Source organism: Haliotis cracherodii, unplaced genomic scaffold (genome assembly GCF_022045235.1).
Source record: "Haliotis cracherodii isolate W230 unplaced genomic scaffold, xgHalCrac1.p SCAF_8, whole genome shotgun sequence".
Lineage (NCBI taxonomy): Eukaryota > Metazoa > Mollusca > Gastropoda > Lepetellida > Haliotidae > Haliotis > Haliotis cracherodii.
Window position 1 is genome coordinate 36,755,851 of NW_027266341.1, and position 18,870 is coordinate 36,774,720.

Genomic DNA, 18,870 nt, shown 5'->3' on the forward strand with positions numbered 1-18,870 from the left:
CCTTTAAATGGCAATTATCTGTGACGTCATGAACAATCAATGACGTCATATATAGAGGATATTATATGAGTGTTCATATCGTACTGTTTGCGACACGAGTGTCTAAATTCCGGTATTTCCCAAACGATATCTACACTGTAATGAAATTGCATCACGATGCTTTGCAGACCATTGCGATGTCACAATCAAATTACATCACTCATGGCTCTGCTACTGAAGCTGTCTACAAAGTGAAAAAGGTGGAAGAATGACGTTGGATGATAAATACAATCCTCGTGTCTTTTGATATCAAATATATCAACACTCGTTAATATATTTGATATCAAAAGACACTCGGGTGAGATTATCTATTTATTACCGACGAAGATGTCTACATGCAGAGACGAATTTTAGTGTATAGCAAGTATCAACAGCACATCACTTACAAGCTGACGTACTATATATTAATGCGCACATTCCAGGTAAACTTGCAATGCTTCGGTAATGTTTGTGAGATGAAAGCGATTTTCAAGCACAGAATTGAGGATTGACATTTTATGATAAAGAGGTTATCATGCCCTAACCTCTATTTGTCGAATGACGTCAACAATCTTCAGCTATGACGTCGTTTCTAGTGTGACCTCATTTCGACCTCATTTCACAACAAGATTCTAATGACGTCAACAATGCCGTCCGGATGACGGAAACAATGCACTGTTGTCTCGTGACGTGATATGACACTGGGGCACATGTGATTTTTATGAATCCCGATATGTTTGCCCTCGTAGGGAATAACATAACGTTTCGCAAAGCGACATATTTTTGTTGCCTGACCAGGTAGCATTCTTTCGCGTTTAACAGCGGTCACGTAGCTTTAAAGAATATGCTTTGTTAATGTTGATTTTTTTATATAATCATATCTAAATGTGTGATAAAGAATTGACCCGAAATGTCTCTTTATACTTTTGTTTATTTATTTTAAGAATTTTCAAACACGAAACTACTATTTATGTTTCAAATGCAAGGGGTGGTGAACCGTCCCTGTGCTTTGGTAGGGAGCATTTACATTTCAAAACATATGATATTTCACTCGACGCGTGAAATATCCTCTATAACTTCCGTCTTTCGTCTCATATGGAGCTGAAACCATTTGGTGAAAAGGCCATTCAGCCACAACTGCAAATCGGCTACATTGGTGCCAAATGTCACGCATGACAATAAAACAATTAAGTAAGGTCTTGGTTTACCCTTTTTGTTTGAAAGGAATTCCATTATACAAAAGTTACATCAGCCTGTCGGTGCACATTTTGGGAAGAGTCTGGAAATCTATGAATCGATATTGTTGGAAAATCGTAATACCAGACTACAATATTGTCGTTGTTCTGTTGCTAATAGTTATATATTTTAACAAAAAACTCATTTGGTCTTCATATGTAGTTTGAATTGAATTTGTTTATTGGATTCTAAATAAAAGGAAACAGAAATGAGGTGGTTGCAGTCCTATTAATTAACAATAACTATACCTAATTTGCCCTTAGGCATAATGTAAAATCACCTCCAATAAGTTGAACAACTAAGTTAATTAAATCTGCTTAACTCCTACAATAGCTTAAACCTAGATTGTTAAATTCAACAATGTTGTTAATTAGACGTCAGCATTCCCCATTCATGTGTGATACTTCGGTAATGACTAATATATGGATTAGATTTTGATTTTGCATAATTGCGACTAAATACGAGATCCTCAAACTGGCGCGTGCATATTTGGAACACAGCTGTAAAAGAGTTGAGTCGTGCAGAAAATTCTAGAAGAACATGGCGGCTGAACTGTTCTGGTAGGCCACGATAAGAAGGACACACCGGTGTTGTCATTTTTGTTGTCACTTATGAATTTGACAGTGCGATGATTTATGCAGCAGTAATATATCTCATGTACTCTCTTTTGCAGCAAGGCAAACGAAGAGTTCGTCAGTGAGAATTATCAGAGAGCTATTGAGGTAAACAAACATGTTGTGACGCATGTAGGCTGCTAGATTCCTACAAAAGCTATAGGCTATTTCATAACTGGACTGTTGAGAGAATGGTGCAGCTGGTTGACCATGCACATTTGAAAATATTTGGCCGAATTCGTGGAAAGTTATGAATCGATATCATTGAGAAATCCTACACGACAAAAGGTCTCGTTGTTGACAATGATCTGTCACTGAACAAGTTGATTTATTTGATAAAGAATGTCAAAGTTTCCTTCCGAAAAAAGATTGCTTAAAAAACAACATTGCCTTCTATGAGAACTACATGGTTGCTGTATTTTTTATGAGGTTCGGAGGGACGGTCGGGTAGCCTATATGGTTAAAGCGTTCGCTCGTCACGCCGAAGACCAGGGTTCGAATCCCAACATTAGTACAATGTGTGAAGCCCATTTCTGGTGTCCCCCGCCATGATATATTGCTGGAATATTGCTAAAAGCGGCGTAAAACCATACTCACTCACACTCACTATGAGGTTCGGACGCAGCACTAGAATTCAATGCCACATTCAGATTACAGCCAAAAATACAGGATGTTTTGTCATATTGACCACAACTATCTTCCATCATTACGATGATAAATGTGATATTATGCCTTGTATAACTACAATGTATAGCCTTACCTTGCTAGTGAATCAGGACACTGTACCTTGGCTGCATATTGACCTCGTCCAGAGTAACTGTGTGTGTACTGCGGCATGGTAACTAAGTGGGCAACACTATAAACTTAGTGCGGACTTGTACAAGCAGCCACACACACACCGACACGTGCATGCACATCACTATATGAGTGCAATAATCGTAAACGCGATGTTAAGCCCAACCTAACCTCACCTCGCCTCATTCGAAGAGAGACATATTTATATTTGACTCATACCAGGAATTATGAAAAAAACACACAAACGGATAATCAACTTTAGAAAAGGGTATCAGGTGGCTAATTCACGAGTAAACAAAAATACATCAAGACGATCATTTAGTTTAGTCAGTCTGTCATTTCTTCCAAAAACTGATTTTAAAACCCAATTTAGCATTAAAAGAGAAATTGACTCGAAGATTTGCCACATACAGAAAAAATGCAATTGTTTATAGTTTCACATACAAAATTTATCTGTACAGTCAACTTTATGCACAGGGTTTTTTCCAATAGAAAAAAATGGATAATGGTGATCACTGGTTGGTGGCCAGCGCCATGTTTACACTTTTCAAGATTATTGCCTTCAACAGAAGATGTGTACTGTACAGTGTGTTGAAATCTAGTGTTTGTGTGGACCCGTTCATCAACCTGACCCGGTTTGCCCCAATTATGTTTCAAGGTTTGTAAGCACCATACCCGTGCTCTTGGGTTTAGTCAAAGTGGTAAACGTCTTAGACCTGCATCACTTCTGGCTTTCCTCCCACATTAAGCTGACACGCTGTGATATAACTGGAATACTGTTAAAAGCGGGCGTTAAACCCAACTCACTCACTCACTCACTCTGTATCACTTTCAGCTTTACACGGAGGCCATCAAGGCAGAAGATGATAGAGATGACTTCTATGTGAACAGAGCCCAGGCCTACCTCAAGCTTGAGAAGTACACAGGTGAGATGGGTTGACCAACGATCAGGACTTCTTGAACTCAGATCCATGGTTTAAGACTGCCGGAACTCTATTGTATATATCATTCCTTTGACTTGAGCCATCAGTCTCAAGTCCAAACAGCCTCATTAGAATGTGATCTTTTATTCTGATACAATACTACTCTCCCTACAATCACATATTTTATTGTGATAAAATACCTGTCTGCGTGAAGATCTGACAAACATGTTAGTGTTTTATCTAGATCCTAATAAGTGTTTTTAGGTAAGTGATTGAGGAAGAGACTTGTATGTAGATTCTAAAGCTATATGATTATTTGTGGCCAGTTAGAGATAGAGAAGAATGCTTTCATTCTGACAATGAGATTTTCTTCACTGCTTCTGGTAGTGACATGTTGAAATACTGAAATTTTAGAATTATCCTTTCTCACAGTATGCAGTTCTTCCTTCTTATTTCGATCCTGTGTGAAAACGTGCTTGAACAAGGTTTCCAGTTTCTAATAACAAATCACCAGAACACATCCCAGCATCACAAAATGGTCCATGCGCTGTAATCCCATGCATAGCGACCTACACGACGTGATCACATCATTCTCTTTCTCATCGCCACACTGTGGAGACTGTGTTTTTCAATAAATATTAAAATAGAAAATACAGTTTTTATTGGTTTGAGCTACCTCCTCCTTGGTAATAATACTGAAGAAGACAGGAACAGCCAAGAGAAATGCCCGGCCTGTGTACCTTGCAGATGTACTTTCCTTTTCGGACACTAATGACCTTTGCTGTGACTGTCATGTTCTTTGTTCTAAGCACCGTAGATGTTCCTAGTTATCTCATCCTTTGGAGGAAGCCTTTCGTATTGCACACGCAAATGCCATAGCTTGAGGTTGATCGCCGGTCTCAATCTCATGACCACGCCGACGTCAAAGCAACCTGCACCCAAGGACAGACGTACAGTTATGTCAAGGAGTGTTCCTCTATGCCAGCCCTGACATTATCGACCGTCTACCCTCCCATCGTTCCTGTTGATGACAACCAAATCGTTGCTCTATCAGTGGCTATTGACAGCATCTCTGACAGTTTTCTTACAGGCGACGTCCCTACTGTGTCGGCTCATTAGTCTGTTCCTAGTGTGTCTGGTTCCGCGTCTGTGTAGGAACTACCAGCTACATTTGACTTTCACAAGGTTTTCTCTTCAGCGACCCGTCCAAAGATGCCTCAGATATGTCTTTCATTGACCTTCTAGCGCTCGTAGATCATCGGCTACCAGTCGTCGTTCATCTCCCGCTCCTTCGCATCATGTTCAGGTTGATGGGGATCTCTCCTCTTTCGTCCAACGTTACTGACGCTTCTCAATACAGCTTCCTTGACACTGGTTGAATGGGTTCAACCGCTTCTAAGGATCAACAGAGCACAGATCGATTAGCACTTCAACCTCAGAACACCGTTCCAAGAATAGTTAATTGTGCGACCTCATATCGACCTTCTGAGGATTGTCGTTCCAGATTGTCAGGTTGCTCTCTGGATCAACGGTTGGGGATTGACCCTCTCAGGGATCTACGACTTGGGGATTGACCTTCTCGGGATCAACACTCTTGCAAGGACTCTACCGATTCATCATGAACCACTCCTGTTCAGTGTGATTCAGAGGATAATGATTATACTGACTTGACTGAGGGTTCGTCAGATTTGTGTTGCTCTCTGTCCTCCAGTTACACAGCATGATTGTCATCATCACCAACATGACGTTCGCGCTTGGGATTTCTCTCGGTACAGCGATTATGGAGACAACCCACATAGTTGGGCGAACTACCCTTAAGCTCCCATGCTGATTACTACCATCTCCTTATCGGGATCAGCCCTTTGATCACCGTCACCGTGATGAGCTTCAACACCCCTCTCCTTCTCGCAGATGTTCATCACCGACAGATGCTCATATGCATTGCCGTTCTCCTTGTCGTTCTTGGTTGTCATCTCCACCTCTAAAAGACACTTTGACTCCTGCGCAAGTCGCTCCTCCGGTTCCGCAGTTTCTGTTGAACCTGAGGTTTATACTGTCTCCAGACGTTGTCTTGGATCATCACGTTTCCTCCAGCTCGTGTGCTGGGAGCTGTGACAACGTCGATCCAGCTCTGATCCTCCATGGCTGGTCTTGATTTTCCGACCCAGGCCCACAACATCACACAACCTGGGAGCAACCTCAGGATTGACTTTGTGCCATCAATTTCCGTCTCAGCATTGGGGCTGGCATCAACATTGATCTCGGGGTCACATGTAGATCTATATTTATTTTTACCTTGAAGTGATTGGATTGCTACTTCTAGTTCGACCTTGATGTCGTGACGGCACTCAGCTACCAAGACTGGGTACCCGACAGCATCCTCACTGACGACGTTCCCACTGTCCCACTGTACCGTCTGTCCCCAGTGTATCCAGGTCCACACCTCAGTGGAGCAGCCTGCAGCTTTGGACGTCTGCATGGTTCTCTCTAAGGATGTTCCCGATCATCAACGCCAGTCGTTGTCCAGTCAGCATCAAACCCACCACTTCATCCCAGGATACAGTTGTCCCCAAATTGATGGTGATAATTCCAACCCTGCCCCAGATCGATTTGTATGTATTTGTCATCTACCGCTAACAAGGATCGATGTAGATGGGATCGATCGCATGCTTCTGACATGGATCGACCTAGTCATGTCAACGTTTGACTGATGGATCTCGCATGGTGCTACCGATTTGTCACAGACCACTCCCACTCGTCATGGTGATCGCCGTCTTTCGGAAGAAGATTTTTTTTTAGATTCTGTGGGTCAATAGTCCACCTGGTATCGTTCCCTGTCTACATGCTATGCAGATCCTTAATGTCGCCGGAATCACTACCGCTCCTATGGCTCCAATCTCAGTGCCAAGACTTTCTGTTTATCAACAAATGGGTTCCACCAAGCCGACATCCCTCCTATCACGGACGTTCAATTTTGGCTGATCGGCTCCTTGAACATTCAGATCCGAGTGAGGCACAATACCAGGATCCACAATGTCTTAGCTGACTCCCTATCTGGACCAGACCAATCGTCACCAACACTCGACAATTTTGGTGAATGTGCCGCCTCTACCCAATTCCAGACATTGATGGCCATGCAACCAAGTTCTACGCTCAGCTACCAAAGTTCATTTCTCCCATCCCAGATTCTCAGGCATGGGACGACGACACCCTTGCCATCTCATGGGAGTACCAAAACGTCTACACCTTTCCGCCGAGTAGCCAAGACCATCACTGAGGCTCACCATACCTCCCATAATACCCCATACAACCATGAATGGAATGCGATTTAAAGCCTACTGTCGAGCTTGCGATATCATCAAGCCAACTACTGCCTCTCTTCATGCCTGTTCTCGATTCTCAATGTTAACCAGGCCCAGTTTGAGAAGACACAGAATGGGAAGGTCTTTCTGGGACTTCGTGAAGAATCAGCTTCCGTGACACGCAGACCTTTGTATACCATCCTGATGTTGGCATCAATCCTCAACCCAGATGAGTGAGTGAGTATGAGTTTACGCCGCTTTTAGCAATATTCCAGCAATGGGCTTCACACATTGTACTCATGTAGGGAATCGAACCTGGGTCGTTGGCATGATGAGCAAACGCTTTAACCACTAGGCTACGCGGCTGCCCCTCAACCCAGATGGCCATGAAGACAGTTAGAGCACTCTGCATCTACCCAAAGGCTGCACATCCACTTGGATGCACTTGTGAGAGATTCTTCATCCCACTTTCCACAGTGGCCCCCATGGAAGTCTCCCATACCACTTGCTCAGCTCGACAATTCTCCGAGCCGACACCTTCACTGGATTGCCTCCTCAGTTACATCCAATCCACATGAGATGAGAGCTGTCACCTCTACTATGGCCATGCGCAGCAGTTGTACTCTGTCTGCCATTATGGGGGGTTGATTTTGGAAGTCTCATGCTATCTTCACTTCCCACTTTCTAGGTGACGTCTTAGTCACCAATGTTCAGGGTCTACACCAAATTGGTACCTTGGTCCTGTCGACATCACACCAGCGTAGATAGTTGATGCATGTACCCGCTACCATACTTTGTACCGTGTATATACAGAACAAATCCCGGAATATCAACTCCTGTGTTTATTGTATTTGATCAGGTTCTCAGACTGTGTACCAGGTACGAAGGTGGATTATCTCGTCTGTAGAGTTTGGTCTTCAACATCTAAGTAGCCGAAGATGCAGCCGTTTTGACAGCATCCCGAATCCTTACTAGGTCACCGCTGCTTTGGGCATGTGCGTCCAGGTATTGGTTCAAAGATCCTCTTATGGATATTGACAACCCTTCCTCTTCTTATCTTACCATGATTCAATCCCTCAGGCGGTTTGATAGCTTTGTCGATGCGTAAGAAGAGATTGCCGAACAGAGATGAGACCTGTCTTGTAGAATCGATTGGCTGGGGATTGGCTGTATTGATTGTTCTTTCCAGCTACGCCATCGTTTATGTAACAATGTCATACCTGAAAGTATGTAACATGCTCAAGACTTCTTGTCTTTACAATACTAGGCAGTGTTATAGATTATTTTATTTATCTCACTGTTTAGCACCAGCTAAACCGTGGAATTAAAGCGGAGTGTGAGGCAGGATAAGTTTAAAAATTAGTTAATGTTACGTTAAATTGTATATTTACATACAGTGATATACTTATATACTTATCCTATCTCGCACGCTATATGCCCACCCTACAATCCCCACATCACAGCTCCTCTGGCCTGTTAGCTCTAAGAAAGAAAATGATTCGGCAGCGATAGTCATGTGATCACATCATGTGGGTCGTTATGCACAGGATTACAGTGTGTGAACCATTTGTCTGGGTGGTGACAATGGTGATGCTAGGTTGTGTTCAGGTGATTTGTTTTTAAAAGCTGAAAACCTTGTTCAAGCACGTTTCCACATATGATCAAAAGAAGAAGGAAGAAATGTGTGAGATTTGCTAGGTACATAAAGACACAAGTTAATGTAAAATTTACAGTATTTTAAATGAAGAACAGAGAAGGGGATCTGGTAACTGCAGCTGGGTGTGGATGCCATGGTGCTCAGAGACAACAATATATATAAAATGTCCACAAAATATATGCAGCCTTTATTATTTCCATTTGGCTGTTTATTTTCAAGTAACAGAAATCTAAAATACAGTAATGCTCTAAGAACTTTGCACAAAATTTAGAAGCCTTGACGCTGATTGGCTGATAGAGGTTCACCTGCTGGGACCTCCTGTGGAGGATTTGTCACATCTTCACTGCAGCGAGGTACCCTATCAGAATAAAAGAACTGATTGTTATGACAATGATGAAGGACAACTTTTGTGTAGTTGTGTTTGACAGACTCCTTTGGGGTCTAGGGCCCATTTCACAAAGCGTTCGTAGGGCTATGACAACTGTAACTCCTATACTTTAACATTGACTTACGACCGTCTTAGCGCTAAGATCTCTTTGTAAAACGGGCCCCTGGTCTCCAAACAGATATTAGAAATTAAATTTTATGGCAAATGGCAAATATGTTTTTCATCCTTTTTCAACTTTGATTTTCAGAGGCTTATAATGATTGCAGCAAGGCCTGTACGATTAGGCCAAAGAATGTAAAAGCACATTTGAGGAAAGGGTAAGTACTCTTTTATTTGGCTGAAACATGATTAAAATAGCTTTCTCATTTAAAACATTGTTCTACATTGTGTCATATCAAAGGCACATTTTAATTATTTTTTTGTTATATGCAGTCCCGAGATTGCAGTAGCCCTGAGTTGGAACAGGTCCACATCAGTCATAGTTTGTTGTTGTATTTTACTTATTTATGGTGGGGGGGAGGGAATGGTTGGCTCAGTCGTCTAAGGCGCCTCGATTTGCTGTGCAGAGTTGCGTCCCTTGGGCACGCCAGAGACCTATGATTGTGGGTTCAAATCCTGGTTCGCCCCGATTATGTTTCTAGGTTTGTCAGCACCATACCCGTGCTAGTGGGTTTCACCGAAGTGGTTAACGTCTGAGACCTGCATCACTTCGGGCATTCCTCCCACATCAAGCTGACAAGCCGCGATATAACTGGAATACTGTTAAAAGCGGCGTTAAACCCAACTCACTTTGGGTTTAATTACCCCATGTTTGTCATGTCACCATGTGCACACAGAGTGGGTTAGTGCCTTTTATCAGCCATTAGTTGTGAGCCAGAAAGTCCCACTACATTTTAATTAAGCAAAATTCTGAAACTAAATTTTGTACTGTAAATGCAAAACCTTACTAATTTAAGTCTTTGAGAATCAAAATGTATATGATATAGATATATAAATGTTTTCTTTTCAGAATTGCACTCTTCCATCTTAAAGATTACAAAAATGCTATTGATGCTTTCCGAGAAGGACAGTCCCTAGATTGTAAGTACTTTTGCAACAAAGACAGTGTTCAAAATAAGTCATGAAAGTCAAAGTGTCCTTGTCATATTTCTAATGTTGTGGGATGAAAATTTGGGTGATCTAAAGATTCAAATGTACGACCAAAAAGAACATAAGGGAATGGCTCAAATCATAATGAAGGTTTTAATCAATGTTTTTAGAATATATTTTGGGCTTGTAGATCAATATCTGATGTGCCTACCATGTTTGGCATGTTTCATGCATGACACCAAGATGGCATACTGTTGATTTACTTTGGATATGGTTGCCCTTGGTATTGCCCGCCATTCCGCCTGAAGAGCTACCCCAGGCTGGGCCACAGTGGCGGATGCTCAGTCTCTGGCGTAAACTCTCTGCCCGAGAACATCCCATAAATACTCTGATGGGGACATTATAGGGGTCAGTTTACTGTCCGTATGCCTTCTTGTCAGAGTTATTTATTGACGACCTGGCCACAGTGTGGTCTGGCATTGTCATCTTGCAGTTCAAAATTTCTGCCAATAATACTAGTGAATGGAATAACAACAGGACGCAGAAATTCGTCAGAATATTGCTGGGCAGTCAAATGTCCATTCACAATAACCAGATCTGTTCACCTGTCATGTGTGATACCACCCCACACTATGACACCATGTACAGTCTATTGAGGACCACTTGCAGCAAAACAGGATTTACTTAATTATGGGGGTGGTGTATTGTAACATAAATTGTACTGCAATTTATCGCAATACAGCTCTCTGCATTGCGATACATATTGGAATACATATTGCAATACATATTGGGGCCCAAATTATATATATTTGTACTATTCAAATGGAGAATGGTAGTATGGATAAATGAGACTACCGGTACCTACTATTTCATCATATGGAATGTTAATGTAAACAGTGTAAAGCGTGTGCTGTTAACATGGTTTAGCTAGGAACCCAGTCCATCAAAATGCCTCAAGATAGTCAAGATAGTACAGGGTTAGAACTAAACACAAAAGCTTTACTCGACCTGGTGAAGATCAGAGTCTGTGTAATGTTAAATCAATGGAGAAATTTGGAAATTTGTACTAGCCCAAAGGAATTTGTACCAGCCCAGGGCTAGCGGGCTAGTGTTAAGTTCTAACCCTGTGGTAGATATAATTTATATAATTATATATATATATATATTACTTCTTCTGTGACTGTATTTTGAAATATCAATAACCAAGGGTTGTATTGCAATGCGTGTATTGCTGACAGCCATATTGCAATATGCCAGTTTTCCCGTTACATTGTACACCCCTGAGACCTGCGTTATTACAGATATCTTCTAAGATATGATTATTATTTATTCTTATTAAAACCAATGCCAGATCGTGTCATATGTATCGTTTCAGTCCTATGTGCATTGCATTTTCAGTCAAGAAACTATGTTGGAGTAGGCTACTTGACACATACACTTGCAAGCACATGCTTGTCGTAAAAGGCGACTAGCGGGATCGGGTGGTCAGGCTCGCTGACTTGGTTGATGCATGTCATCGATCCCAATTGGAAGATCGATGATCATGATATCAGTCACTGGATTGTCTGGTCCAGACTCGATTATTTACAGACCGCCGATATATAGCTGGAATATTGCTGAGTATGGCGTAAAACAACAAACCAACCAACCAACCAACTTGCAGGCAATAAAGCATATTATATTTGGTTTCTACAGCAGCAGATTCAAGCTATGCAAAGTGGCTTGAGAAATGTGAAGCAGAGTTGCCTCCCTTATCCTCGTCCTCGACAGAACAGGCATCCTCAGCTCCAACAGAGCCTACGGCGGAGTCTTCAACTCAGCCGGCAGACCAGACTCCCTCAGATTCAACAACGGAGCCTTCGAAAATGCCACCAGCAGAGCCAGTCAAGATGCCATCAGGACCAAAAACAAAGTATGTCAGCGTTTGTACCCAGAACAATCAATCCTTCATTGTCAATATGTCACAGGTTTGTATGCATTACGTTCCTCCATCACCTGTGGCGACATTCAACAGATATGTAGTGTATTAGTGATGTGTATCTGCTGTGAGCCATGTTATGTAATGAGGCTGTGTATAACTGTCGGAAATCATGTGCCCTACTGGGCTTAAAAAAATACAAGAATTGGCTCTCAGGCAATGACTTTTGAAAATATAGTCCAGGCGGGCGGGCGATGTTTATTTTTGGCTTGTTCAAACAAGTATGTAACCAAACAGTTATGTACCATCAACCTAGTAAAGGGCCTCACAACATAAACAAATCAAAATGTATCTAAGTTTTCAAATCAGGCAAGCTTTCAATCCAAGTTGTTGAAGCCTGGAGACTTTGTTGTTACCATATTCGGTAAGCGCCCCGCTCTAATAAGTGCCCACGGCGATATTTGCCAATATATTGGCAAGTGAACAATCCCAATTAGCACCCTTCCGATTGATCAATGTATACAAGACTTATTTATTAGTGTATAATACGCACTTGTTATATGCACCCTTAATTACAGGCAATTAAGTTCTGGAAAAATATATCTGTTGTGCATAATAAGCACAGACTTTTCTTTTGTATCATTTCAGGTTGTCGGCATAAACCATAAAATTTATGATCTTTCAACTCTTTCACCTAAAATATATTCTTCTAAGAGCCCCCTATTTCTAATTTGAGAGTGCCCTGGGCGCTTATTACGTCAAATACGGTATACAAATTAGCAGAAAGACAACATGAGCAAGGTGGTTTTTGAATGACTTGAATCAAACTTACTGGGACTGCCAATTTGCCCAAACAGACCTGACTGTCTGGTGGTGGGGATGTTGATGTGTGTATGTATTGTTGGTGCAGTGATGTTGATGTGTATGTATTGTTGGTGCAGTGATGTTGATGTGTGTGTATTGTTGGTGAAGTGATGTTTATGTGTGTGTTTGTGTATTGTTGGTGTAGTGATGTTGATGTGTGTGTGTGTGTTGTTGGTGCAGTGATGTTGATGTGTGTGTATTGTTGGTGCAGTGATGTTGATGTGTATGTATTGTTGGTGCAGTGATGTTGATGTGTGTGTATTGTTGGTGAAGTGATGTTTATGTGTGTGTGTGTGTATTGTTGGTGTAGTGATGTTGATGTGTGTGTGTGTGTTGTTGGTGCAGTGATGTTGATGTGTGTGTATTGTTGGTGAAGTGATGTTGATGTGTGTGTGTGTGTGTGTATTGTTGGTGTAGTGATGTTGATGTGTGTGTGTGTGTATTGTTGGTGCAGTGATGTTGATTTGTGTGTATTGTTGGTGCAGTGATGTTGATGTGTGTGTATTGTTGGTGAAGTGATGTTGTGTGTGTGTATTGTTGGTGTAGTGATGTTGATGTGTGTATTGTTGATGTAGTGATGTTGATGTGTGTGTGTATTGTGGGTGTAGTGATGTTGATGTGTGTGTGTGTGTGTGTATTGTCGGTGTAGTGATGTTGATGTGTGTGTATTGTTGGTGTAGTGATGTTGATGTGTGTGTGTGTCTGTGTGTGTTGTTGGTTAAGTGATGTTGATGTGTGGGTGTGTGTATTGTTGGTTAAGTGATGTTGATGTGTGTGTGTGTATTGTTGGTTTAGTGATGTTGATGTGTGTATGTATTGTGGGTGTAGTGATGTTGATGTGTGTGTGTGTGTGTTGTTGGTTAAGTGATGTTGATGTGTGTGTGTGTGTGTGTGTTTTGTTGGTTAAGTGATGTCGATGTGTGTGTGTGTATTGTTGGTGTAGTGATGTTAATGTGTGTGTGTATTTTTGATGAAGTGATGTTGATGTGTGTGTGTATTGTTGGTGAAGTGATGTTGATGTGTATGTGTATTGTTGGTGTAGTGATGTTGATGTTTTTGTGTTTCAGACATGACTGGTACCAGACTGCCACCCATGTCATAGTGACCATCCTGATTAAGAATGTGGCCAAAGAAGACTTCACTGCGGACATCCAAGAAGGCACAGTAAGTAGGAGCTGTCACTGATGGGTGTGTGTGGAACAGCTCACATAACAGCTGCAGAGTGAGAGAAGGAATTGGGAGGTAAACACTGAGTGTTTGGAATTTCCTCTGGTATCAACAGTGGTCACTGTAGCTCCAAGGCAGCAAGTGCTCATTCAATCGGTGACAGATGCCGCTTAAAATAGGTCTTCAGCAACTCATGCTTGTCCTAAGAAGTGTCTATGCTTGTCGTAAGAGGCGACGAACAGGATAGGGTGGACTAGGTTAATGCATATCATCATATCCCAATTGAGTAGATCGATGCTCATGTTGTCAATCAGTGGATTGTCTGGTCCAGACTCTATTTTATTACAGACCGCCTTCATATAGCTGGAATGTTGCTGAGTGGGGCGTTAAACAACAGACAACAAATGGTGACAAACCTTTTGATTTGACTTCCCAAAGCTTGACTTTGGCTTCCTGTTCAATTGATGTTAGTGTTTCTTGTTATCCATGCTTTCACGGCCAAAACAATGAGTTCAGCTCCTAACTGTTCAGTGAAATCTTTGAGTTTTGATGACATGTTTACAAGCCGTCGTCGTCAGTCTGGTAAATGCAAGCGGTTATATTTTGCAGTGCGTGAATATTGAACTAGGTCAAGAGCACTGTATTCACGATGCCAGCACAAACTGAAACAAAACAACCATGTAGATGTATTCAAAATACTTTTGACCTGGTTCGAGGTACATGCACTGATCAATATGACTGCTCGCAGTCATTGATGTTGATCACTAGCCAAATGGATATTTCTTGAAAAGCACACATTCCAGTATTTGTCATTAGTGTCGGGTAATGTTCCTTTTCGCCAGAGTATTATGGCATCAGTGATGATTATCACCTTGGGGTTACAATGACGTACAATCTCCTAGGTGACCTGTCAGTCATTGTGACCTTATTCTTAGTATAGTCGGCATGACCTCCCCATGATCTGTGATGTCACTATGCTATATGAAACAAGGGGAGGTAACTGTGTCTGTCATACTTAAGCATGTGTCTGCCAACTGATGCTGAGAAGAATCTCATCATGATGATTGTCCCATTTGAAAAGCATGTGTATTTTATATGTATTTGAATGATAATACCAGCTAAAATTGTTGATTAATATATGCCAGCCAATGATAATGAAGAATCTGGATCCTGTTCTTATCCTGTCCTCATCATCTACTTACAGTGTATATTTATATTTTGAGTTTGTGAAGGTTTGTTCTTAGTGGAAGTAAATGTGAAGTGAGGCAAGGGCAGGGGCAATGTTACCCAGTGGAGTAAGGCTTGACAGTTTTTCAGTGAAGAGTTGTGTCCCTTAATGATTCAAATCTGAATGTCGATTTTCCCTGTTTTTTGTTTGTTTGTTCGTTGTTTAACGCCGCTCTCAGCAATATTCCAGCTATGTGCAGTTGTCTGCAAATAAACAAGTCTAGAGCATTGATCTACGCAATTGGGATATATTACTGTATGATGATGCTGTTGAATGGCAGATGTGTAGTTGATGCTGACCTTGCAACATTGTTTTGAATGTTCCTTTATTTTATTGCCAACATGTGAGGGCCTAGTCACCTACTGACTGTGCTGTAATTGGCTCTTCTCCTCCTCTCCCCCCCCCCCCCTCTCTCTCTCTCTCTCCCCCCCCTCTCTCTCTCTCTGGTGTCTCCCCACTGACAGTATGAATGTTTGCACCAATACCTGGTGTCTCCCCACTGACAGTATGAATGTTTGCACCAATACCTGGTGTCTCCCCACTGACAGTATGAATGTTTGCACCAATACCTGGTGTCTCCCCACTGACAGTATGAATGTTTGCACCAATACCTGGTGTCTCCCCACTGACAGTATGAATGTTTGCACCAATACCTTGTGTCTCCCCACTGACAGTATGAATGTTTGCACCAATACCTGGTGTCTCCCCCACTGACAGTATGAATGTTTGCACCAATACCTGGTGTCTCCCCACTGACAGTATGAATCTTTGAACCAATACCTGGTGTCTCCCCCACTGACAGTATGAATGTTTGCACCAATACCTGGTGTCTCCCCACTGACAGTATGAATGTTTGCACCAATACCTGGTGTCTCCCCACTGACAGTATGAATGTTTGCACCAATACCTGGTGTCTCCCCCACAGACAGTATGAATGTTTGCACCAATACCTGGTGTCTCCCCACTTTCAGTACAAATGTTATACATGATACACGTGTGTGTTGCAGGTCAGTGTTTCCATCAGACAGGTCAGTGGGACGGACTACAGTCTGGAGCTGGACCTGGCCCACCCGATAGTGCCCGCACAGTCCAACTACAAGGTCATGTCGACCAAGGTAACTAGCACGTTTACAACTTAGTCGTCTTGATTATCCAGGATATCATATCTTCATTGTGTTATGATACCCCAACCCATAGCTTTGCTTTGGAAGTGATGTCACCATCTCCACATCTCGTATCACTTAACTTTCAACAGAACTTTTTTGTTCATGAGCTTGAAATTAACAAGTCAAAATGACTATTCTTAACACAAGTGTGACATATTTCTACATTTAGAATAAAGTACCAGGCTTTTGTTTTCTGATTACATATAATCATGTCTGGAACAGACAATCCAGTGATTGATATCATTAGCATCAATTCATGCAGTTAGCTATGATGACATGCATCAACCAAGTCAGTGAGCCTGACCACCCGATCCCATTAGTTGCCTCTTATGACACATATAGTCGCCTTTTACGGCAAGTATGGGTTGCTAAAGACCTATCCTTCTCCGGACCTTCAAGGGTCTGCTGAGAATTTAGTGACAGAAGTCCCGTGTTGTTGCAGGTAGAGATCAAGTTGAAAAAGGAGGAGGGCATCCAGTGGACGAAGCTTGAAGGTGAAGGTCAGCCTAAAGAACCAACAGCATACATGGCAGGTTAGTGTTATTCATAGTACTCAGAGTGCTTTGGTGACGCACACACTTTCAAGTTGTTCCTAGTTGTCTAAGGCACCACAATTCACCCTGCAGAGTTGTGTCCCCTAGTACCAGAAACCTGTGGTTGTTTGTTCAGCTAGATTGTTTCTAAGTTTGTCAGCACCATACCCGTATTCAGTGTTTTATCAAAGTGGTAGACAGTCGTGGCCAATGCTGTAAAATGACTAAAATACTGTTTATGGTGGCATTAAACATTAAACTCTTCACTCACTCTATCAACACCGAGTTGTACATTGTGTAACTGTCTCCTCTATCCACTAGCTCCTGTGGCGGCGGCGCCGACGGCATCTCAGTATCCGTCTTCAAGCACTGTGTCGCGTGACTGGGACAAGCTGGCCCTTGAAGTGGCGGAGGAAGAGAAGACGGAGAAGAAAGAAGGCGATGCCGCTCTCAACTCCCTCTTCCAGCAGATCTACTCGGATGGTACAGACGACGTTAAGCGAGCCATGCTGAAATCTTTTGTGAGTCAACAGTTACAGTAAACTATGGTTATAACGAACTCAAAGGGACCACTAATTTTAGTTCGTTATAAGCGTAGTTAGTTATACATGTTATAAGCATATATACATCATATATACAATAAATGGCTGGGGCTAAAAAAAGTGTCATTATATCGGTCAGTTCATTATAAGCGTAGTTTGTTATACATGTTATAAGCATATGTACATCATATATACAAGAAATGGCTGGGGCTAAAAAAAGGGTCATTATATCAATCAGTTCGTTATAAGGGTGTTTGTTTTAAACATAGTTTACTGTATTGTTATTCCAAACAGTTTGCTGCACATCTAAATTTATACAATGTGGCCTGAACATTAGGTTGCATTGATAATGCTTGTTTGTTTTGAGCAAGGTGCTGAGTACATTGTTCTGTACTGTGTGTTTGTTTTTAGTCCGAGTCTGGCGGCACGGTGCTGAGTTCACTGTTCTGTACTGTGTGTTTGTTTTTAGTCCGAGTCTGGCGGCACGGTGCTGAGTACATTGTTCTGTACTGTGTGTTTGTTTTTAGTCCGAGTCTGGCGGCACGGTGCTGAGTTCACTATTCTGTACTGTGTGTTTGTTTTTAGTACGAGTCTGGCGACACGGTGCTGAGTTCACTATTCTGTACTGTGTGTTTGTTTTTAGTACGAGTCTGGCGGCACGGTGCTGAGCACAAACTGGACAGAAGTTGGCAAAGATAAAGTCGAAGTCAAGCCACCAGATGGACTGGAATGGAAGAAATACTGAAATCACCTCTCACATCACTATTACCAATCTTGAAGACCTCCCTTGTCAAGTGGACAGTTGGAACTATGTTTATTTTTACATACATATTTTGAAAACGCATTCAACCTTTTTAGTGAGCTTTGGGATACCTGTGATTTGCTGTCATTTCCTGTTGAATTGAGGATGAATATGCCAGCCACTTGATATCATTTCCAGCATTGAGTTGAGGATAAGCCAAGTGATTTGGTTCCATTGACGGCAGTGACAACCAGTGTAAGCTGTTCCTTAATGGACAAGGATGAAATAATGAAAGTTTCTACGTATAACCGTAAGATTTCTGATTCTTGATATCCTCTGTTATCCAGGGTATTATTTTATTATGAATACCCTTGATTCAGTCGCTACCATGTAAGTTCAATATCATTGGTTGGAAACTGATGTCACTATCTCTATCACCCTAGTAACTACTACTAAATTCCTCTCGCTCACTCATGTCATTCAAATTGGACTTAAAACAAAGCTATGTCCGCAAATGGTTCCAGGGTATTTATGATAGAATGGTGATATACTACCCTGCACTATAGAGGATGGACTGTGAGTGTGAGTTACTCTGTTCATATGGGAATGCTTATGCAGAGTATGTGTGAAATATTGCTCCAGCACAAAATAAAGACTTCACTGAAGTCATCCTGCTGTTCCAATAAAT

At 41.8% G+C, this 18,870-nt stretch overlaps 1 protein-coding gene across 1 annotated transcript; it reads left to right on the forward strand.

Moving 5' to 3' along the window:
- The first annotated feature begins 1,774 nt into the window (after positions 1 to 1,774).
- Positions 1,775 to 18,870, forward strand: LOC139449665 (protein SGT1 homolog). The gene is made up of 11 exons (XM_071231146.1): positions 1,775 to 1,814; positions 1,928 to 1,976; positions 3,499 to 3,589; positions 9,181 to 9,250; positions 9,943 to 10,013; positions 11,718 to 11,934; positions 13,872 to 13,968; positions 16,207 to 16,314; positions 16,808 to 16,898; positions 17,220 to 17,419; positions 18,084 to 18,870. The coding sequence occupies exons 1-11, from the start codon at positions 1,795 to 1,797 to the stop codon at positions 18,183 to 18,185; spliced, it is 1,116 nt and encodes a 371-aa protein (XP_071087247.1). The 5' UTR covers positions 1,775 to 1,794; the 3' UTR covers positions 18,186 to 18,870.

What these genes read in the sequence shown, in the direction of transcription:
- LOC139449665 (XM_071231146.1), top strand. Translation starts at nt 1,795, where the DNA reads ATGGCGGCTGAACTGTTCTG. An exon ending in ATTATCAGAGAGCTATTGAG is followed by an intron (nt 1,977 to 3,498) that starts GTAAACAAACAT and finishes TATCACTTTCAG; the next exon opens with CTTTACACGGAGGCCATCAA. An exon ending in ACAAGGTCATGTCGACCAAG is followed by an intron (nt 16,315 to 16,807) that starts GTAACTAGCACG and finishes GTGTTGTTGCAG; the next exon opens with GTAGAGATCAAGTTGAAAAA.